General features: G+C 64.9%; 1 protein-coding gene and 1 long non-coding RNA gene across 3 annotated transcripts; both read left to right on the plus strand.

Annotated features, from left to right (window-relative positions):
- Positions 1-272: 272 nt before the first annotated feature.
- Positions 273-8348, plus strand: GLI4 (GLI family zinc finger 4). Its single transcript, XM_039254022.1, has 6 exons — positions 273-298; positions 977-1030; positions 1599-1774; positions 3217-3378; positions 6360-6485; positions 7305-8348. The coding sequence occupies exons 1-6, from the start codon at positions 273-275 to the stop codon at positions 8162-8164; spliced, it is 1404 nt and encodes a 467-aa protein (XP_039109953.1). The 3' UTR covers positions 8165-8348.
- A 10410-nt stretch (positions 8349-18758) lies between these two features.
- Positions 18759-21666, plus strand: LOC120246526. 2 transcript variants are annotated; one of them, XR_005532074.1, is made up of 4 exons: positions 18759-18859; positions 19338-19566; positions 20729-20829; positions 21208-21666. It is a non-coding gene; the product is annotated as an uncharacterized LOC120246526 (long non-coding RNA). The 2 variants fall into 2 exon arrangements; XR_005532073.1 differs by lacking the exon at positions 21208-21666 and having other exon boundaries at positions 20729-20880.
- Positions 21667-22267: the final 601 nt, after the last annotated feature.

Raw genomic sequence — 22267 nt, forward strand, 5'->3', positions numbered from 1 at the left:
GCGGAGGCGGGGGGGAAACGTGATTGGCCCGCAACTCCCCACCCTCCTAGGAAGCGGGGGGCTGCCCCGCCTCACACTGAAGCTAAACCAGCAGGGCCACACCGGGCCGGCCAGGAGAGGAGGAGGGACAGACTGACAAGGGGAGCAGGGAGAGGCGAGCCCCCAGCCGCCGCTGCGTCGTGGGCCACTCGACCAGAGCGGAACTTGGCTTGTGGCCAGTGCCCCGTCTCAGCAGGCCTGCAGCCTGACTCCAGACCGAACCCCGAGTCGCCATGCCCCACATCCCAGCCAACAGCAGGTGCTGTCAAAATGTGGTCCCCAACACCGGCCCTACCCAGCCTACCCTCCATCTAAACCACCTGTCTCCTCCTGCCTCCCTGTTGCCCCAAACCAATCTTAAAATGCACATCGGTTATCACACCCTTGCTGGGACCTTCAGTACCTCCTGGTGTGCTTAAAATCCAAGCTCCTAATCATGGCTTCTAGACTGCTTATCCACCTTGATCCATTCTCCTGTGGCTCACCACACTCCCAGCCTGCCTGGTCTCTTCCAAACCATTGGCAACACTCATGCCTCAGGACCTTTGCACGTGCTCTTCTTCCTGCTTTGAATACCCTTCCCTCCAGCATTTGTGCGACCAGCTTGCCCTCCTCCCTCCCTCCCCTATGATGTCACTTCCTTGGTGAGCTCTCCTTGGACCACAAAGCCCTGTGTGCTTCCTGAAAGCTCTCACACATGTGGGGTGGGTGTGTTTGCCAATTTGTTGTTTTTCTCTCCTGCACACTAGAATGTGAACCCCATTGAGGCCAGGAGCCGTCCAGTCCCCCAGTATACCTCAGGGCCTGGCATTAGGTCAGGGGGAGGGCAGTCTCAGGGGATCTTTGCAGAACCTAGCGGCCCTGGAACCCCGTCGGGTTCTGGGGGTGACGCTAGTGCAGAGGGCGGCCTCACTGTCTGCACTTTTTACTCTGGCAGGAGTCGGCTGCCTGTCTCCCCACCCACCGAGGACAGCCTGTCCCCATACAGCGAGTGAGCCCTTCACGTGCCCCTGATCATCCAGCTTCTCTGCCTGCCTGGCACCCGCCCTGGGTCCAGATGGCGAGATGCTCGGCCTTGGGCCCCCCCGCTGCGCCCTGAGCGTCCCCGCAGCTTGGGCTCCTGGGTCCTCCCTTGCTGTCTTCCCGCCGGAGCTCGGGGCCGGCGGGGCAAGCGGACGCCTGGACGTCCACCCCTGCCGGGGGAGCTCACGGAAGCCCTTGCAGCCGTCTGCTGTCCCTAACAAGGAGGGTGTCGCTTAATTTCCTTTGGGGTCGTAAGAACGGGGCTGGAAAAGACTCCGGAGAAACAGCAGGAAGAATTCCACGGAAAGGTTTTGGGAAATTTTCTAACAGCCACTGCTCAGGCCCTAGGGTTTGGGAACATTTTGGTGGTGGGACAGTTTAGACGCCCAAAACAGGGAGAAAAGGGGACTCTCTTCAGCAAGCTCCCCGGCAGCTGGTGGCCGTCCGGGAGAAACACCGCGAGGTTGGAGACATGGCTCCGGGGATGCTTTGGGTGCAACTTTTCAGCGGCCTCCACGGCCTGTTGCCGCCGGGAGAACTCCGGGACCGCAAGAACGCTGCGGGCCGGGGTGCAGCCGCCCAGCCCGCCCCCCGCGCCACGGAGGCGACGGTCCTCCGGCGCCCAGAGCGTCCCGGAAGTGCACGCGGGAGGGCGGGGCGGGCGCAGGCGCACTTCCGGCCGTCGCGCGGGCGGCCGCCTCCCGCTCGGAAGGTGAGTGGGCGCGGGGCGGCGGCGGCGGCGGCGGCGGGGATGCTCGGCCCGGCCGCCCGCCCGCGCTCGCGCGTCGTCCTCGCGGGCCCCGCCCCGGGCCACCCCGCGCCGCCGTGACCCAGGCCCGGGCCCCGGCGCCCCTGAGCGGAGCGGAGGCCTCCGCGGGGTAGCGGGCCTCAGCGGGCTCACTGGCCCCTGGCGATCGCGAGGGTCCGTTTGCGGGGCGCCTCCCCACGCCCCCGGAACCCCGGCGACGGGGCCGTCGCGGTGCCCACTTTGCAGGTGGGAAACGGAGGCTCCGAGAAGGCCGCAGTCGGGAGTATGAGCGCCGGACCTCAGCCGCCTGGCGCCCCGAGAGCGCGCCGGTCCCCGCGGGGCGCGGGCCCCAGGCCGGGAGGAGAGCGGGCGGGGAAGGCCTTTCCCCTCCGCCTCCGGCCGGTTGCAGCAATGCGGGCCTGGGACCTGCGCCCAGAGCTTGTGCGTGCGTCCCGGCGGGCGTCCCCGTGTGAGCGCCACCTCCGCGCCGCCGGCCGGCGGCGAGGGGGGGGGGCGTGCTCTGGCCCAGACGAGTCCCGGCAGGTTAGCCGAGTAACTTGAGAAGAGACTTAGGAGCGTGAGGACCTGCACCCAGACGTCATGCCTGCTGCCGCACCCCGTGCCCACTTGTGTCCACTTGCCTGAGTGTCCGCGACCCTTCCCATGACCAGGGAACCAGGGCCGCCCGGGAGGCGGGGGTGACCGGGTGGCCCAAGCGCGGCGAGCAGCCCTGTTGGGGCTGCCTCCTCCCCTCCTCGAAGCGGATGCAGTTTGCAGTCACTGCTTAGTGCACTTGAACTTCCGTTCCTCCCGCGCCGGCGTCACCCCCCGTGGGCAGTCCTGCTCCACAGCGCGAACGAAAACTCCTCCCGTGGGGCCACGCCGTTCTTGCAAAGCACGTTAACGCAGAGTACTTTCCACCCCAAAAGAGGCTCCTTTCCACCGCGAAGGAGGCTCGGGGCGCTGCGGGCGCCCGGACGCGGTTTGCAGCCTGTCCTCTGAGGGCTCTGCAGGGTCCGAGGACGCTTTTCCTCTCCGGAATTGTCTGGTTAAGATGTGATCTAGAACGTTCGTGCTCCAGCAAGCGGAGCTCAGTTTGTCACCCTCCTCCAGGGCCCGCAGCTGTGGTGTGGGAGGTTTTTCGGGGAGACGCCGCCGCCTGAGGGTGTGGGTTCTGAGGACGTTCTCGGCCAGCGCTGGCATGAGGGCGTCGCTCCCCGCCCGTCCCCGAACGTGTGCGGTGCCGCCCCGCGGCGGAGTCCAGCCGCCTCCCCCAGGCCCCACGCGGCGCCTCCCCCCCCAGCGAAGGAGCCGCCGTTCCGGGTGGCTGCTCGGCGGCTGGCACTGCTCGCACCCTCCGCACGCCCCTCCCCCCCCTCATCGTGCCATGGTTTTCATTTCCCCAGGTCCCAGGTGTGCATACCTTCAGCAGGCCTTGGGGAAGATGGCGACCCTGGGGGACGGTCAGGAGCCCCCTCGTGTCCCGCCCCCTGTCAATCTTGCATCACCAGGGACACCTGGAGCCCACCGCCGCGAGGCCCGGCTTCACCTCCACGGTCATCAACACGGTACTCACCCTGCGCTGCGCTCCCTCCACCTCCCTGCGCTACCCACCCGCCCCGCGCCAGTGGCAGTGTGGCCGGAAACAGGGCAGCTCACGGCCGCTGGGGCTCCTGCCCCCTTGCACTTGGGTCGGACCCGGGCAGCCGAGGTTGAGGCTGCAGACCGAGCCTTGTGAGCGATGGCTCCCCAGGGGATGGTCCCCTGGGAGCACGTTGGCCCTGTGTCCTCTCATCTCCCTTTACGAGCCTTTGCTCCCACACGGAGAAAATAGCATCTGAGTTCTGGGCGGGCTGGTCTGCGCGGGGCCTCAGAGACCTGCAGGGGCAGAGCTGCCAGCCTGGTACTCCCCTCCTGGCGGCGTCTCAGGAAGTCACAGAAGTGGCCAGTGCTGAGGGGATGTCCCAGCCCCACGGCACCTGGTGCCCCTCGGCCTCCCTCCTGCTTCGAGGGCAAAAGTCCCTGGGGCCCTGGCCTTACAGCTCAGGAACACAAGCCGAAGATGGCCAGGTCAAGGGCCAGAGTGTGTTTCATCCCCCCTCTGTCCTGAAGAGCTGGCACTGAGCCCGGGGGCGGGGCCTGCTCTGTGCCCGGAGGGGACCCCCCTGCAGGGTCTCAGCATCACAGCGAGCGATGGGGTGACAGCTGGGATGGGCCAGCCTCTGGGCCGAGGGCTGTGTGGATTATCTCCAAGCCCAGAGACTGCCCTCTCAGGTGGGCATTGACAGATGAGCACAGTGAGGTCCACAGAGGTCACAGGGGTGGCAGGTCACACGCAGCTGGACAACGTGGCATTCACCCCCACCCAGGTCAGTCAGAGATCGGAACGGGAGCCACGCCTAGCTGGCCCCAGACCGTCCCTGGGGTGGACCAGCCTAGGGGTGTGGGGTAGGTGTGGAGCTAGGCACTGCCCGAAAGGAGCCACACACACACACACTCTTCCCCCCGCCCCCCTGCACGATGGCCCAGGGCTCCCCCGTGGCCGTGCTCCTGCCCCGTGCGGTCAGCACCCTGAGGCCCACCCTTAACCTCCATGTTTTTCTGCCACCTCACAACAGCCTGCAAGGTAGGACCTGTCCCTGTGTTCCAGACAGGGACAGGGGGGCCCGGACGCGAGCCAGTGGAGGCCGGTGGGACTCCGAACACATCAGCCTGACTCCAGCCCAAGCCCTCAGCCCCCTCCCCCGACCGGCCTGGCAAGCTGTGGCCCAAGGCTCATGGCTCCTGACTGGCAGGACGCAGGACCGGGGCGGGGCTGGCCTGGAGGACGCGCTGACCACACGGGTTCTGCGCAGCGAGGAGGCTGGAGCCCAGCACGCAGGTCGGCGAGCCCACGCAGCGTGGGGCTGCCCCTGGTCCAGTCTCCAGGCAGCAAGAGCCCGGAAGGCCGGGCTTGGCCCCCTGAATCACATCCATGTGCCTCGTGTGCCTGGGGCTTTGCCCAGTGAGCGGGAGTGTGGGTGGCAGCCAGCGGCCTCAGTGCTCCCTGAGTGCTCCAGAAACGGGGGGGGGAGGGGGGAGGCGCCTGTAGGGAACAAAACCCCCGGTTGACCAGAAAGAAGAGAGGGGGGTGCTCGGAGGGGTGTGGCACTGACGGAGGAGGCGTGGCTGGAGGGTGATGGAGCTCAGGGCGGTGGAGAGGTCGGGGAGGGGGTGCCTACATCCCTCCTTGCGGAGACTGACCCAGCACCGAGAACTGGGCCCTGTGACCACGCTGCTCCCCAGGACAGGGGCTCCCCCTCGTGGGCTCTGGAGCTCATTTCCTCTGTCGGTGCTCCAGACGCTTCACCTGAGAGCCCAACACTTCAGGAACCTGCCCAGGGCCCTCCCGCCAGCGGGGTCGGGACTCCTGGAGCCCCAGCCTCCCTGTGAAGCCTGGGGTCCCTCACACCACCCCCGGGGCTGGATGCCTGCAGTCTCCCACGTCCTCCTGACACAAGAGCCAACTCCTAAATCTCCATGACTGAGCGCAGTGCTGGCGGGCTGTGAGGGGGTTGGGGGAGCCGCGCGGGCACAGGGCACTCGGTGGGCCCCTGGGGGTGGTGTGGGCATGAAGCTGCCGAGGCCGCCCCTCCCTGTGCCTGCAGAGCAGGGGGCTGAGCGGGAGGGGTGCAGAACGGGACAGACACATCGGAGGGGCAGTCTGTGAGCAGGAGCAAGTGACAGAGAAAGACATGCCGCCCAAGGGTGGGCAAGAAAAGCTGCCCGGAGGCGGGGGAGGAGCTGTGTGGCCGGGGCAGTGCCACCCCCATCCCCCCGGCCAGGGGCTGGCCTTCCAGATGAGGCACCTGGCTTTGGCACCTGAGACCTGAATCCTGGCTGCCCTCCACCCCGTCCACACCCAGGCACGCACTTCACCATTTTATGAACAAGGAGCGCCCCTCCCAGCTAGAAAAGTTCCTGCCGCTCGGTGGCCCCAGATCTCCACACACAGCCCCTCCCCCCCAAGGCCAGCCCCAGGCCTGGGTGCCGCCTCTGAGGTGGAGCAAACCTGTCCCTGGTGCAGGTGCCGTGTCCCAGCCTCCCTGGAGGTGGCCAGTGTTGGGGGACACAGCGCTGAGGGTGCTTCAGGATGGGGCCAGTGAGCAGGAACCAGCAGACCCACCTGGTGGGACGCGGCCCAGCCCGGGCCCTTCACAGAGGGTGGGGGGCGCGCCCAGAAAGGCCCAGGACTGCCCGACACAGAAGGTGCAGGGGCGCATCGGGGGCCCAGGGGGCTTTTGGTCAGGGCGCACCCCTGCCCCTGCTCCAGCGCAGCCAAGCGGTGCCTTGGGACCCCCACACTCTCAGGAAAGGGGTGTCACGTGACTGCAGCATCTCCCCAAATGGCTCTTGGGGAGGGCCAGCCCCGTGGGGCCACCGGGAAAGCAAGGAGGTGTGTTGTGTGTCCGAGGACACAACCCAGGCGCAGGGGGCAGCTGCAGGCAGCTGATGGAGGGCTGGGATGGGGAGGAGGGGGAGATGAGCCCCCGTCCACCTGTCCCCCCAGACTCCCTGGGCTGCAGCCCTGAGGTGCTCTCCCGGCCGCCGCGGGAGGAGGAGGAGGAGGAGGAGCTGGATCTCCGAGATGAGGAGGAGGAGGAGGTCCGGATCGGCAGAGAGGCTTGCTGGCCGGGTGAGTGTGCGGAACCCCATCTGGGCCCTGCCGGGGTGCGTCTCCCCACGGCTGCCCCAGGCCAGGCTCTGTGCCAAGCCCACCACCGCCAGGACCCTGGGTCCCACTAGTCCCTGGCTCAGCGTTCACTTCTGTCCCCAGTGGCCCCTACCCCATTCTGTCCCAGTGTGTCGCTGGCGTTTCCCCAGGCAGAGTGCGTCCCGACCCTTCCCTGAGTCCCAGAGCCTGTAGTCAGCTGCACTCCCCCCCACCCAAGTGTAATCTCAGCCTTCGCGTGTCCTCTGTCCCCATTCCCTGCTTCCCACAGTCTGCTGGGACCTTCTGGCCTTCAGCCCTTGGCCATGCCCACCCCCACCCGTGAGAAGCCTTTGCGATGCCTCTTCGGTCTCTGCCCCCAACTCTGAGCTCTCCAACCCCGCCCCGCCCAGAGGTCCCGGAGGCATCCCAGCCTGGGGCCCTGGGGAACCGACTGTCCCTGCCCCAGTGTCCGGAGGGGAGCAGGGGAGCCAGGCGGGGAGACCGTTGCCCCCGGAAGTGGTCTGAGGGGGACGCGGGCGTGCGGAGCCTCAGGAGGGGGTGAAGAGGCAGCCCCCTGTGCCCCACGTTTCTGCTGGGAGCCTGGGCAACACCTTTAGGAGCAGGCGACTTTGCTGCCTCACTCTGGCTCTGAATCTGTGGGGCCTTCCCCACCCATGTCTGCCTTCGCCCTGGTCCCCAGCACGGTGGCGCCCCGTGCCGGCCCCATCCCTTCTCCAACGGCACCTGGCGGGTGGGGCTGACGGCTGGGTAGCTGCCATCCGCCTCCGTTTCTCCTTCTAGATCTGGAGCCAGAGCCGGCTCCCTCATCCCCCCACCCCCGCGACCCTGAAGAGGAGGTGGACCGGGACAGGGGGCCCCTGAGGACCCTTCTGAGAAGCCTTCCCCGTAGACCCAAGTGTGGGGACAGCTTTGGGCCGGAGTCCAGCGCGGAGCGGCCCACAGGCCAGCCGCCGGCGACCGCGCCCTGCCCCCCGAAGAGGGGCGCCTGGCGCGGGCCGCCGCTGCCACAGGGAGCCTCTGGGCCCCGGGGGGACCCCGCGCGGCCCGGGAAGCCGCACAGGTGCGAGGCCTGCGGCAAGAGCTTCCAGTACAAGTCGCTGCTGCTCAAGCACCAGCGCATCCACACGGGCGAGAAGCCGTACGCCTGCCACGAGTGCGGCAAGCGCTTCCGCGGCTGGTCCGGCTTCATCCAGCACCACCGCCTGCACACGGGCGAGAAGCCGTACGAGTGCGGCCAGTGCGGCCGCGCCTTCAGCCACAGCTCGCACTTCACGCAGCACCTGCGCATCCACAACGGCGAGAAGCCCTACAAGTGCGGCGAGTGCGGCCAGGCCTTCAGCCAGAGCTCCAACCTGGTGCGCCACCAGCGGCTGCACACGGGCGAGAAGCCGTACGCCTGCAGCCAGTGCGGCAAGGCCTTCGTCTGGAGCTCCGTGCTCATCGAGCACCAGCGCATCCACACCGGCGAGAAGCCGTACGAGTGCCCCGACTGCGGCAAGGCCTTCCGCGGCCGCTCGCACTTCTTCCGGCACCTGCGGACGCACACGGGCGAGAAGCCGTTCGCCTGCGGCGCCTGCGGCAAGGCCTTCGGCCAGAGCTCGCAGCTCATCCAGCACCAGCGGGTGCACTACCGGGAGTAGCGGCGCGGGAGGCGGCCTGCGTGCTGCGGGGGCCCAGCGGGTCAGCGACCCGCACGGAGGGGGAGGGTCGGAGAGAGGCCTCCCGCCTCTTGCCCCCCCCCCCCCCCCCCCCCGTCCCGCTGGGCACAGCCGGCACCGCGGGCCAGGTGCCCCAAATAAATCCTTTTTGGTTGATTGATTGAAACAGGAGTCGCCCCTGCCTAAGGCTGGAGAGGAGTGTCCCCGCCCCCCGGGTCTAGTCTTCTGGGGCCTGGCGGCCACATGACCAAGCAGGAAACACAGCCAGCTGTTTCCAGAGGCAGAGAGCCACAGCGGGGCAGGCGAGACGGGGGCTCACCTGCCTCTGCCCTTGGCAGTGGTCGCCAGAGGCAGGGTGCCTCCTGTCATTACCTGCAGCTTCAGCCGAGGCGTGGGCCCCGGGCTGTTCCCTCCAGACAGGCAGCCAGGCCTTGGCCTTCCCCAGGTCTGCCTCGTAGCCCTCCGACTTCCGGTAGGGACGGAGCTCTGCCCCCGCCCGCCCCGCTCTCTACTGAGCATTGGGACCGCACCGCCTCCCCGCACTGAGGCCCTTCCCACGGCTGCAACTCTGAGCCTCGCCTCCCCAGATCCAAGCCTTGCGGCTGGGACCCTGTGCTGAAGGCCCTGTGTGTGGGGGTGGGGTGGGGTGGGGTGGGGGGCGGCCTCACCTCTCCAGGCCACACTCCCAGGGACCCGTGGCCACCAAGCACTGTGGACTCCCTTGCCATGCGGCCCCACTCAAGGTGAGAGCAGCTCTAGGGGAGCAGAGTAGCTGTCAGTCCCAGGACATCTGCTGAGGCGCCTTTGCTGGTGGCGCTGTGGCCTGAAAGAGGAGGGACTGCGACCTTCTCCTACTCTCTCCTCTCCCTAATACCACCAGGGTGTCGTGGGGCCTCTGGCCTCCAGCAGCCAGCCGCCAAGCCTGCACGCGCTCCCCCCAGGGCGTCACGGGGAGCACTGGCCTCAGGGCAGTCACTGGAAGGGTCATCCTGCTGCCTCTGCATGGAAGGTGCACTTAGATACCAGCACCAGGACCCGACCCGGCAGGCAGCCACCAGGGGGAAGGCCTGGCGGTCGTCCACACGGCCCTAGACTAACCCACAGAGGCCTGTGCCCCACACACCTGTCTATCAGGACTGGATGGGACGGGGCCTGCATTAATCGAACTGGACCTTTTTGTTCTATTCAGTCCTTCAACCGATTAGGTGAGGCCCACCCACATTGAGGACTGCCTGTTTTACTGTCTACTAACTGAAATGCTAATCTCATCCAGAAACAGCTTCACCGACATACCCAGAATAATGTTTGACCAAGTTTCTAAATATCCCACAGCTTAGTCAAGTTGACACACAGAATTCACCACCACAAGCAAGGATAAGAATTGTACTTAATGCCATAGGGGTGGCCTAATTCCTCCTCGTCGAGGTGTCCTCTCTCACCGTGACCCAGAGCAGAGCTTAAAAGCCCAGATCCAGTTCCTTCTATTGTAGCTGCCAGAGGGGCAAGGGCCATTCCCAGCCCCAGGCACCTTGGGACTGTCCTGAGGAAGGGCTCTGCTGGTGGCCCTGCCATTCGCCATCCATCTCTGGGCCAGTGGTTGTGACCAGGGAGATGGACTGTAGAGGCTGCTGCTCAGCCGCACTCCTCAGTGGCACCACCTGCCTGGGCGGAGCTGCGGGGATGGGCAGACTGAACCGGAAGTGTCCCCTGCACGTTTTCGATGCCAGTGTCATCCACTCGTCTTCTTCAGTTGATCTGCCACTTTCCCTATTGGGCTACCTCAGATCCCCCCGGGGTTCAGTCTCTGAGACCCTAGATTCACGGTGGAGCCCAGAGGTGGAAACCACCAGTGGTCTGGGGGGCAGGGCCACCTGCTGTGTGCCTCGTTCCCCTCCGCCGGTGGGGAGGGATCGCCCAGTGTCCGGCCTCTAAGAGCACTCGAGCCACTTTGCAGCCCAGCTCTGGCACTCACCCCACGCCATCTTGGGCAAGGCCCATATCTCTTCCAGCTGCAGTGGTGTATGAGGGGCGATTCCACATCACAAGGTCTCTGGGAGCACTAAATGAGACTGTGTGAAGAACCAGCAGAGCACAGGCCAGAGCCACAAGTTAACAAGTTTGGGTTCCTAACCCTCCTGGCCCCCCATCGGGAAAATACTTCTATTCTCTCCCATGATCGTTTCTGTTCCTGATTCATGCAATCAGTAAACCATTTTGGGGCCCCTGCACTGTACTGGGCGTGTCCGCACCTAGGAGACTGGGCTCCACACAGCAAGTTTCATCCCACTCGGTCCTCGGGGTGCAGCAGCACAGCGGGCCTCCAGGAGTCACCCAAGCGTATCAGTGGTCGGACCCCCGGCTTTATCTCTTAAGCCTAAGGCTCTCCGCTAAAGCCGCTCTGGCAGGAGCCCAACGTTAGTGAAAACCAGGCGAACTTCTTCCCGGAGGCACCCGTAGAGGAGTGCTTCCGGCCGGGGTCTGTGGGCCGGAGGAAGGTCGGCTGGACCCAGACCCCGCGGAGGGGGGCTCTCTGGCCGGGGTCTCGGGGTCTCGATGATACTAGTTGCGGCGCTGGGAAAACTGCAAGCCACGCCAGCAGCTGCGGGGAGGAGCGCCTCCGCTAAGCGAAGAACCGGCCCGGCCGCGACCGAAGCGGGAGCGATGGAGAGCAAGCGGAAGTGCACCGGAAGGGGCGCGTCCCTCCCTCCTCCCGGCGCCGTCGGCCGCGTCCGGCGCCCCCAGCGACCCTGGGAGGGGTGGGGGTGGGGGTGTCGGGGAGGAGGGTGCAGGGCCGGGGCGGGAGGCTCTTTGCGGACCGCGGGTGCAGCTGGGCGACCAGCTCTAATGTCTGATGCCACAGGGCACAGGGGCCTCTTGCGTTTGACTGTTCTGTTCACAAGACAGATTCTAAAGGCCACAATTCACCCAGTGCCCACGTGTTGCCGGAAATCCTCGCTCACGCAGCCAGCGCTTCACAAGTCCTGCCGGTGGTCGTAAGACGCGGGCCGTGGATGCAGACAGCCCGAAGCTCAGAGCTGGAAACCGCAGCGCGCTCGACAGACCAGGGGATGTGGTGACGGTGGAGGCACGGCCCGGGCTCCGGTGTCATGAAGCGAGAGGGAGAAACCCTACGCGTGTAACCAAGGTGGACAGAGCCTTGGATGTAACAAACCGTTGGAGTTTGGGTGCAAGGCCTCGGGAACGTCATGAATGTGGGAGGGGTTCCGGCACGCTCAGGCCAGCTTCAGCATCGTAGAGTCCACACTGCAGAGAAGCCAATGACTGGACTAGACCTGGCGGAGCCAGAGGGTCAAGTTGTGAGGGTCAGAGTTCACAAGGAGACCCTGTGAACGTAGCAAGTGTGGAAAAGCCTGCCGGGCGCACACCGGAGTCAGGAGGGGACTAAGCATGCAGGGCGGGTAGAGGCATCAGATAATCTGGGCTGGAGAGGAGCCTTGTCATGGTCACCATGCAGGATATAACCGTCGCTGAGCACGTTTAGCATCTGAGAAATACCACCCACAGGACTCGCGCCAGCGCAGCGTCACAGCTGCCCTGAAACAACAGCACCCCCACCTGGGGGGCAGCCCGGGGTGAAACTCTCCCTCTCTCGTGTTCACCCAAAGTCACAGCCAAGGCGTTCACTCCATAGTGAGCTGGTGGGAGACGTCTCCGCAGGCCAGAGGGTTCCCTTGGGGTCACGGTCTAGAAAGGGGACACATTCCTCAGAAACTGGGTCTGCAGGGTTTTTTTGGAGCAGCTTCTGAGGCATCATGTGCAGACAGTGCATTGACAAGGTTACAGAGATCTCCACGCGCGGCCCGCATGTGTGCTGACTGCTGGGAAAACCCACTGTGGTGACTCCAGATCGAGTGGAGTCCTTTCCGTCCTCACGCCCGGAAAGCGCCGTGTGCCGAACCCTATGCTCAGTCCCGTAAGCCCTGTTTGTAAGATGCTGAGAACGGTCTCCTGCACCCGTCCCACCAATAAATCCAAGAGAGGGAGGGAGGTTTCTTTGCAGTCTTTTGAGACGATGGATACATTTCCAACCATCTTTCACCCCTCCTTCTGCTCAAGCTGTCCTCCTTCCTTGGAGCGGCTCCATACACCGCTGCTTGGCTTTGGAGATTTCGTGTGAAGCTGAGCAAATTCTTACGAGGCACTGGCCTCTCATGAGACCCCTTCTTTGCGTTTTCATGGGTGTGCGAACCCACTAAGGTACCAGTTACATCACCTGGGGAACCTGCGGAAAAACACAGGTTCCCAGGCCCGGTCCCAGGAGAGACCGATTGAGTAGGGCGGGGGTAAAGCAGGGAATCCGGGTTCCATTCCATCACCCCCAGTGACAGTGTCGGCGCCCCAGGCGTGGGAACCTCTGGTCTCATCAGCCCTCATCAGCACCGACACGGGCAGCTGCCCGGGGAGACCCCGCGGCCAGGCCCCCGGAACTGCGGGACGGCTCTGGCTCGGCCGGAGCCCGCCCTCGGCCCAGCCTGGCTGCGCCTCTCTTCTGCGCCTGCGGTAAGACCGCCTTGTCCCCGGTGTCAGTCGGGTTGCAGCGCGGCCCCGGCCTCCGCGGGCCCTCCCTGCTGCCCTCGCCACCCCGCCGCAGGCCACTCCGACCACGCAGGACACGCCCCGCGTCCCCCCGCCGCCCCCACACCCGAGAGGTCCTCTGGAGTCCCACGCCGGATGGCCTCCGTCGCTCGCTTCACACAGCCCTTCCGACGGCCTTCAGGCCCCTCCACGCCAGGGCCCTCGCTCAGTCCCTTCCGGCGTCTGCCTCCCCGACCACTTCCCGCGGCGCCCTCGCCCCGTGCACCCCTGGCCCTCGGACCGTCCCAGGCACACCGGCCGGCCGCACGCCGGTCCCCGGGCGAGTCCTCCGAGCTTCCTAGAACGCCCGGAAGTGCCGGCAGCGCGGGGCGGAGCTTCCGGTGAACAACGCGCGCGCCCGCGGTCCGGCCGCTTGGGGTCGGGGCATCTGCGGGAGCGGGGGGGGGGGGGTGCCTTCGGGCGGCGCGCGCAGCCTCCGCGGACCGTGCCCGCTGCCGCCGGTGCCCCCGGTACAGCCGCTGGTCCTCGGGGGCCGCCGGGCTGGAGCCGCGGAGGGGCGTCCGCGCAGCCGCAGCCCGGGCCGGGCCCCGCACCTGGCGCGGTTTAAGGCGTTCGGCTGGAGGACTGGACACTCCGGGCCGGGCCGGGCCCCTCCGAGAGCGCGCACCCTCGAGCGCTGGCACAGGGCTGCCCGAGTCCCGCCGGTGCGCCCCGGGGACACAGCTGCCTGACCCCCACCCAGCTGCCTGACCGAGCTGCCTGACTCTACGCGTTGGCATAGAGCTGCCAGAGTCCCGCCGGCACCATGCGGGTGGAGGCGAGCCTGGGCAGCTGCTGGGTCTCAGTGTGCCACAAATCCCCCCACCCCCCCGCATCCCTGCGCTGAGCTGGGACTTTCTGCGATAGAGCATCCAGGGTGTCTCCCCCCCACCCCACCCAAGCCCTCTCCCAGCCCATTTGTTACCGCTCAGACTCCGGGTGGGAAGTCCGGAGGCGGCTGCCTGGGACCTCCCGCTGGCCGCACGTGTTCACCTGCAGCCCTGCCCCAATCTCTTCGGGTGCTTAAAGGACTCAGGCCCCTCAGGCTGATCCCTCGGCCCCTGGAGGCAGCTCGCTAGAGGTCTTCTCTTCGGCTTCTTCCTCCAGGCACTGATGGTGCCTTTCCTACCTTTTCTTTCTGCGTTCTGCTGATTCAGCCCCTTGTGTGGCACCGGGTTCCTTTGGGCTCTTCGTTTATGTTAGTGATGCCCTTTGTAATTTCTTCACTGTCGTGTGGGGAGCGATCTGAGGGCATCCCGAGTCCCTTCCGCCTGCCCTGGGGGAAGGCAGGGCTGAGGGGCAGCGGGCGGCTGGGTCAAACCCACCCTGACTTCAGCTCCTCGCCCTGTCACCTGCTCTGCCACTCCCGGCACAAGTCCTCAAGGGAGCGTGGCCTCGGAGCTGAGATACTGTGCCCCCCTCACCTGGGGACTCACACCCTCACTGGGCCCCTCAGGGCTGTGCTCAGCCAGGCCTGCGCGAGGCGGGGCCTCCCAGGCTGTGGTTCTGGGCTTCCTCCCACCGCCATCCATTCTTTATTATCCCTCTATGTTGTCAGTAGTTTGAGAGGAAAAAAGGAAGTAAAAGTTCTCTACACAGTTATCTTTGAACAGAAGTCCTGGTTTATTTTTAGGAAAGGTAAGCAGATTCTAGATATTCTTAGTGATGTTGCTCTGTCACATCAGCACAGAGAGAGCAAGAGGCAGACACGGAAACATGAAGCTGGAGGGGCATCGCTTCAACCCGCCCACGGGACAGAGGCCAGCGCCCGGAGCGGCTCCGCAGGGTCCAGGGAGCCGGCTCTCCTCCCGGGACGCGGAGCTGTTTCTGCGGCTTCCGTGTCTTGCCTCGAGGGGGCACTGCACCTCCGAACTCGCAGCCTGACAGCTCTGGCCTGGCCTGGCCCTCTTACAACAGCCGGGCAGGGACGCACACTCCCAGCTCCTGGATCTCCCAGGGGAGGCGCACCTGGGAGGGAGGCCAGCCCCCAGGATGCCAACGTTGCACTGACTTGCACGTGGGAGTGAGGATGTTCCAGATGCACTTCGCCAGCCCTTTCCCGGGCCCTGCCCCCTGCCCCTGTGCCCTCCACCGCCTGCCTCTGGCCTGACATCCCCTCCCTCCCCGCAATCTTTGTATAACCCACCAAATACCCCATCCCGCCCCGGGAATACGTCCTTGCTTCCTTTCTCCCAAGCCACTGTCTCTAATGAGACGACGTTGCGGTCCCCAAAGTCTCTCCATGCTGTGGCTTCGAGTCTGGTGACATTGGCCTCCTCCCTTTCTGGTCTCAGACCGTGAGCTCAGAGCCCAGAATGAGGAGCAGGTTCTCCTGCAGGAAACCGTGGAGGAGACGGAGCCGCAGGGTGTCTGGGGGCAGGGCTTCCAAGGCCTGGGCCACCGGGCCAAGGACCTGCTGGGTCCTGCAGAGGCCATCGGGGTGCACAGGGGCGGGCAGGGCCGCCGCACAAGACCTGCAAGCATCAGACAACCCCCAGGGAGGAGAGGAACCGCCAACAGGAGCCTAGAGGTAAAGCCAGCCTCACTGTGAAGCTGGTGACCCACCAGTCCGATTGGACAGGCGGGAGCCCCTGTAGCTGTGACCCCAGCTGGAGGCGCCCCTCAGAATCCAGCAGGTGTGGGGAGACCCAGCTGGGTGAGCAAGCAATCCGCCAGGCTGCGCCTCCCCCCCCCCCCCCCCCCCCCCCGCCAACCCACACCCAGCCCTCCCGCACCGGAAGCTTCCCGGCGGGGAGAAGGTGGGTGGGGGGCGCCTCCCGGGGTGGGGGGCGCACGGGCGCCGGGAAGCCTTTGTGCCCGGCTCGCACTTCCCGCGGCGCCTGCGGCTCCTCCGCGCGGAGAAGCCCTTCCGCCGAACCCCAGCCCCCCTGCACCGGCGGGTGCGCAGGCGAGGAGCCTCCCCGCTGCCCCGAGCGCGGCCGCTCCTTCCGCCGGGTGCGCACGGACCCGGGAGTCGAGGCGGCCGCGCAAGGTCCTCCCGGCAGGCGCCCCCTGCTCCCCACCCCGGGCCTCTTCGCCCCCTTGGGGGCCTCCACGTGGGACGCGCGCAGACGGAGTCCCGGTCGCGCGGAGTGGAGGGCCCTTTCCGCGCGAGACCCGGAGGCCCGCCGTGGACGGGACCGCGGGAAGCGGAGGGCCCGGCGCCCACGGCCGCTTTTGTACGGCCACAGGGCACCGATGGTCTTTACACGTTTAAAGGATTATTACACAGCGTATGTCCTGTCTGTCCCCTTACGTAGACTTTGCGGGCTTGAGCCCTGGCGCCCGTCGCACACAGTCCCGTCCCTTCCATAGGCCGGGCTGGAGGACCCGCCGCCAGGCAGCTCGCCCCCGGCCGCCGGGGGGGCCTCCAGGTCGGGGTCGCTCGGCCCCCTCCGCCCTGGCCCCCGCCTCTGCCGGGCGCGCCGGGAGCCGGACGGTGGGGGCAGCGAGGGGCGTGCGCGGGGCGGCCCGAGCTGCACTGTCCCGGCGGGAGGCAGGACTCGCCGTTCGCAGTGTCGCCTGCGGGAGGAGCACTCTCCAGAATGCCCCGGGTTTCCCGCGGGAATGCGGAGGGAAGTCGGTTTCTCTGAGATCATCCTTTTTAAATGTTTTAATTTTTACGTGTTGTTTTATTATCAGTTACACACAAATAATACGGTATATAGTGGATGTTTACCGATGCCACCTGCCGTGGAAAGGCTTCCGCACGCAGGACGCGGCGGGTGAGCTGCCAGGCTGCCCTTGGGGACTGGAGGCGGCGCTCCAGAGAGAGCCCGGGGCGGGAAGGCGGTGGGCTGCAGGTCCTGAGGAAGCTTCTGGGGCCCGCCGCCTGTGATCTGCATTCTGCCCTCTTGCATCCTGAAGCTCCTTTGGGGCCAAAAGAGGTAACTGTCCTGGCAGCGAGTGCGGATTCAGACCACCTAGGCTCATTCCCACCTGGCGCCACTGCTGACCGCCCACCAGCCCGGTCCTCTGTGGCCCTGACCCTCACCTTTTCCTCAGGCCACGATAGAATTCACTCGAACCTGGCTGCGCCTAAGGCTTGTAATAAAAGAGAACCATGAAGAGCCAGGAGGCCGTCTCCCAGTTCTGTCTCCCTCATGGCCAGCAGTGGCCCGGTGGTGCCCAGGCTGTGGGCCCAGCCCGGGAAGGACGAAGCCCAGTGGAGCAGAGCCCACCAACCGCCATGAGCATGGCGCCCTGGAGTTTCCAGCCACAGAGACTGGGGGCTCGCCTGCTAGTACAGAGTAGCCAGGATTATCCTGCCTGAGTGAGAGGTCACTTCCTTTTCCTGTGTGCCAGCTTGTGCCTCTGGAATCCAGATTTCCTCGTGTGCAAAGTGGTCTCTCTCGCAGGGTTCTTACTACCTGACGAGGTGACTGGCACGGTCAGGGGCTACAGACAGGCTGCCTCAGTGGTGGGACAGACCACGGGCACCAGCTGGGGCCAAAGGCCAGTCAGTGTGAGTTTGGGCCTCATCCCCTCCCCCCCGCCTGGCCCCACTGAAGAGGCCTCTCCCCGTCCCCCCCTCCGGGCCCTTGCCAGCTCCTGGGGGCCCAGGGCTGGACCCTCGAAGTCATGGACAACTGCCAAAGCAACAGCGAGAGTAACGGGAGCCCTGGGCACACACTGGCTCAGAAGGACCTGGGGCAGCCGCACAATCAGGCGCTGCTTCACGAACGCCGGGCACCCAGGCTTCCTGGCCAGGGCCAGAACCTCCATGTGACCAGCGCTGTCACCTTCTTCTTCTTTTTAAAAAATGTTTATTTATTTGGGGGTGGGGTGGGGAAGGGGGCAGAGAGATAAGGAGAGATAATCCTAAGTAAGCTCCATCTGGCGGGGCTCGATCCCATGAGCCATGAGATCACGACCGGAGCAGAAATCAGGAGCCGGATGCTTAATCGACTGAGCCACCGAGGCGCCCACCCCGTCACCTTTCCACTTCTGATCCTACAGGGCCCGGTGTGGCCTCTGCTTGAAAATGATCTAAGGCAACAGAGGGAAGAGTACTCCCCAGAAGGAAACGTGTGCTCTCCCCAGAACGCATGACGGAAGGGATCCTGAGCAGAAACAGTCCCCCTCAGAAGCACCCCTGAACCTGTTGGGAGGGAAAAATAACCCGCAGCCCAGGACGAAGTCACCCTTCTAGCCGGCAGAGAAGAAGCCGTCTTCTGGCACCTGGTCGTCAGAGGCCCCGCGAAAGCCTGAAGAAGACCGTTTGCCACCCGTTTTGATGATTTACAGAGTAACATCCATTGTTCACCTGGCCTTTGCTGGGATCCCATCCTAGGTTCCCGAAGCAGCAGTACCTTGGACCCCTTTCCATTAAGAGTCCCTTAACCCAACCGACGGGGAGAACCCCTCTCCTTCCCGAGTCCACTGGACGCTCCGTCTGCTACTGTCTACCTGTTGCTCACAGCGCTCAATACGCCGCACTCTTCTCCGGCTCGCGTTTGACTTCGGTCCTGCGAGAAGCCTGGAGGCCCCTCGGCCGATCCTGCGGACCTGCCCTGGGCCCTTGGGCCGCGCCTGCCGCCGTCAGTTTTAAGCGCGCAGGCGGGAGGGCACCGCAGGCCGCTGGCGAGGGAGACGCGGAGCAAGAGGGGTCTCCGCGGCCGGGAGGCGGGCCGCGATCGCCGAGCCCGCCCTGCCGCGGGCGCTCCCGGCCCCTCTCCGGGACGCGGGGCCCCGGACCCCCTCGCCGGTCCTCTGCCCCCGCGGCGCCCCCACCGCCCTCCACCCGCACGCGCCTCGTCCGCTCGTTGGTTCGCCCCGCGGCCCACTCGGCCGCCGCCGGACCCCACCCGGGCCTGGCTGCAGGCGAGGGATCGCGGGTCTGAGAGGCCGGCGGGCGGGGCGGGCGGCGTCCCCCGGGACACCGCCGCGACCGGAGCGAGCACAGTGCGCGCGCAGCCGGGGCGCACGGGCCTCCGCGGCCTAGAGCGCCACCTAGCGCCGCGCGCGCCGCAGCCTCCCGGGCAGCTGAGCGCTCAGTCCTCCCGGGGCCTAGAGCGTCACCAGAGGTGCCCCCGCCGCGGCGAGGGGACGCGGCGCTTCCGGCGAACGGCGGGGCTGCAGGTGAGTGGCGGTGGGCGGCTATGGGCTGTGCCGGAGCGGGAACCTAGGGGTCCGGGCGCGGTACGTGCGCCTCTGCTGGGCTCTCGCTTTGGAGGAGGTGCACGTGCGCCGTGGGGAGTGACAGCCACAGGGGAGTCTCTCTCCGACTAGTGTGACAACCTCGGCAAGTCCTCCCTCTGACCCCATGACAGCTTGGGGACAGTTCCCCTTGACCAGCGTGAAGGCCAGGAGACACTCCCACCCCCAAGCCAGTGTGATGACCTCTGGAGACCCCTGACCAGTGAAATGGCCTTGGGGACAGTTTCCCCTGACTAGTGTGACTACCGGGAAACAGCCCTCTCTGCCCCCCACCAAGCCTCAGGAGACCCCTGACCAGTGAGATGGCCTCTGGGACGGCTTCTCCCTAACCAGAGTGACGGTCGTCAGGGGTGGCTTCATTCCCGGCCGCTCATATACTTTATCTTTCCCTGGTTTTTAGTTTTAATTACGTTATTTGCGAGGTTTCTTCCCGAACAAGTTGGAGAGGAAGCGTCCACACGGGCAGCTCTCCGCCGGCACCCGGTATCTCACTGTCGGGGTGACTCCCCAGAAGCGAAGTCACGGTGGACTGTAGACCTGTGTAAGCTGGCCAGCCCAGCTGTGGCACTTACTGTCCCCTCGCCGCGCAGCACGTGCCTGTCTCCCCCAGCCTTCTCCTCGCTGCCAAGGTGCTACCACACGAGGCTAAAAAGTCATATTTTAAATTATATTTCTTTAAAACATTTTTTACTGTTTATGCATTTTTGAGAGAGCGAGAACGTGAGCCAGGGAGGGGCGGAGAGGGAGGGAGACAGAACCGGAAGCAGCTCCAGGCTCTGAGCTGTCAGCACAGAGCCCCATGCGGGGCTCAGTCTGACGAACTGTGAGATCATGACCTGAGCCGAAGTTGGACACTCAGCCGACTGAGCCGCAGGTGCCCCTAAGTTACATTTCTTAATTGCAAATGAGGTGGGACAAACGAGGGACTTATATTTAAAAATATATCGGCCACCTGTCTGCTTTCTTTCTATGGGTTACTTGTTTGTGACTTCTACCAATTTTCATGTTTTTAACGTTAATATGTAGTGGGTTTTATACATTAAGGACATGAATCTTTATGTTATAAACATGCCCCTGCCCGGTTTTTTCATTTGTTTTTTACACTAACTTTCTTTGTGTAGTTACATCTGTCAGACTTTACCTTTAGTGCAAAGCATAGCAGGGTCATTCCTCAATCCAAAACTGTGCCACTCAGATAATTTTTGTTAATTTATTTAGTTATTTTGAGAGAGAGAGAGAGAGAGAGAGAATCCCAAACAGGCTCCGAGCTGTCAGCACAGAGGCTGACATGGGGCTCAATTCCACAAACTGTGAGATCATGACCTGAGCTGAAGTCAGCTGCTTAACCAACTGAGCCCCCCAGGCGCCCCTCAAATGATGTTTTACTTTTTTGATTTCATATTTTTATATTCAAATCTTTACAATTATCAAGAAAAAAAGCAATTCCCTAGATATGTCTCCAGGCGTCTGAGGACTGACCACAGGCATCGTGGGCGAGTTGGTCGTGGACAGGGCCACCGCAGGCAGCGAGCAGGGGCTGCTATCTGTCTATTGGGCGGGGGGTGGTGGGGCCAGCATGGTCTAGACAGCATCCCAGGGGAACCCTATGAACACTCATTTCTGCGGTGTCTGTTTCGTCATGACTGATTGCTAGTGGCAGAAGCAGGCACAGTGGATGAGGTGGCTTGTTCAGGGTCCCCAAGAGCAGCTCTGCCCTCTCTGAAGGCATTCCCAGCTCACCTCCACTTTCCTGCCATTTCCCCCCCCCCTTTGTCTTCCTTACTGGGGCAGGTGTACCCACTGCTGGCGTTCCGACGAGGCACAGCGAGGCGCGCCCCCAGGCCTGGTCTCCAGCGGGCCACTGAGACGGCCACCCTGATGGACACACACAGGTGAGGGGTGGACGGGCCGATGGGGATGGGGAGGAGGCGACAGCTTAAGAACCGAGGCTCCCAGCGCCCACCTGCCCAGCAGCTAGGGAACGTAGCTGGCCCCGGGCAGCACTGCCCTATCCCCTCTGCCCAGTCCGGCTGCCATCCTGCTGCCCGCTGTCCTCACCGCTGCCCGTTCCAACCCTTTGCTCCCTGGGCCAGACTCTGCACCCCTCTCTCTTTCTCTGCCCCCCCCCCCAACCTGGAGACTTCTGAGAACAAGACTGTTAATTCTGGCCCTGTTTCTCAAGAGCCCGGCTAGCTTGGGCTCAGACCCGGTGCCCCGGAAGAGCATGAGGAGTGAGACTCTGGCTAGGCCCTCGCCCATTGCCCTCTCAGGCTCCGGGCTCCCTTTTCTGAAGATCTAAGGCCACGCTGGCGGGCTGTCGAAGCTGAGGACTCCTATCCGGGTCAGTGCTGTTGCAGGACCACGCCGTCTCCCCTCCGCCCGCAACACACCACTGCCGAGGGCGCTGCCCCACATCCGCGTCTGCTGCATGGGCAGCGGGAGCCTGGGTGGGGTACGGCCCCGGCACCTGCACCTCTTCTCCTGTGAAGTCAGAGAACCCCCGTGTCCACGAACAAACACTCACCCCTTCCTCAGGCCCTGCCTTGAAGCTGCCTGCAAGTCCCGGACGTCTAGGCTGGGTCTCTCCCTCCCCTGCCCCGACCCTAACCCCGGTGGATCCCGCCTGCACGGGGCTCTGCGCAGTCCCGCACTCTGGGACAAAATAAGAATTTTAGCAAATGCCAGCACACACAGAGCGGTGGGGGAGAAACGGGGTACACCAGGGCACGCGTTTACGGGAGCAAAGAGCACCGCGAGTTGGTGGCCGGCCCTGAGCACGGGCGCGAGACCTCCGGCCCGCACGTGGGATGCGGCCCGGTGAGGCCAGTGCCGCCGGGATGGCTCTCGTGCGTGGCGGGCTGGCGGCGGGCTCTTCGCCAGGGGACGGTTCCCGGTTACAGCCATTCGGGAAGGCTCCCTCCGGCAGGCTGTCAGCCTGGCTCGTGGACGTTCGGGGGCCGGAGACCCCTGTTGTAAGCTGTCCCGTGCGTTCTCGGATGTTCCCCAGCGCCCCTGGCCTCTCCCCACCGGCTGCCAGCCTCGCCCCCTCCGCTCGGACACCCAGAGATGTTTTCCGCCACAGCCGGAGGTGCCGCCTGCAAAGCTGCCCCCGTGAGAGCGCGTGCTCTGCGTGCAGGGCTCCTCAGGGCCCCCTGGCGGTTGTCACTGGGAGGACCGCCTGCACCCGGCTGCCTGCCGGGCCTGGGACTGCCCCGGGGACAAGCGGTTCACAGGACCGGACGCCTGACCCCCTGCAACTGGAAAGGGTGTACGCGGCCCGCCCATTTTAACTCCGAGTAACTCTTGTCTCGTAACCAGTGCCTGTGAGGC

Source organism: Hyaena hyaena, unplaced genomic scaffold (assembly GCF_003009895.1).
Source record: "Hyaena hyaena isolate Hyena2069 unplaced genomic scaffold, ASM300989v1 scaffold_474, whole genome shotgun sequence".
In the NCBI taxonomy this organism is placed as follows: domain Eukaryota; kingdom Metazoa; phylum Chordata; class Mammalia; order Carnivora; family Hyaenidae; genus Hyaena; species Hyaena hyaena.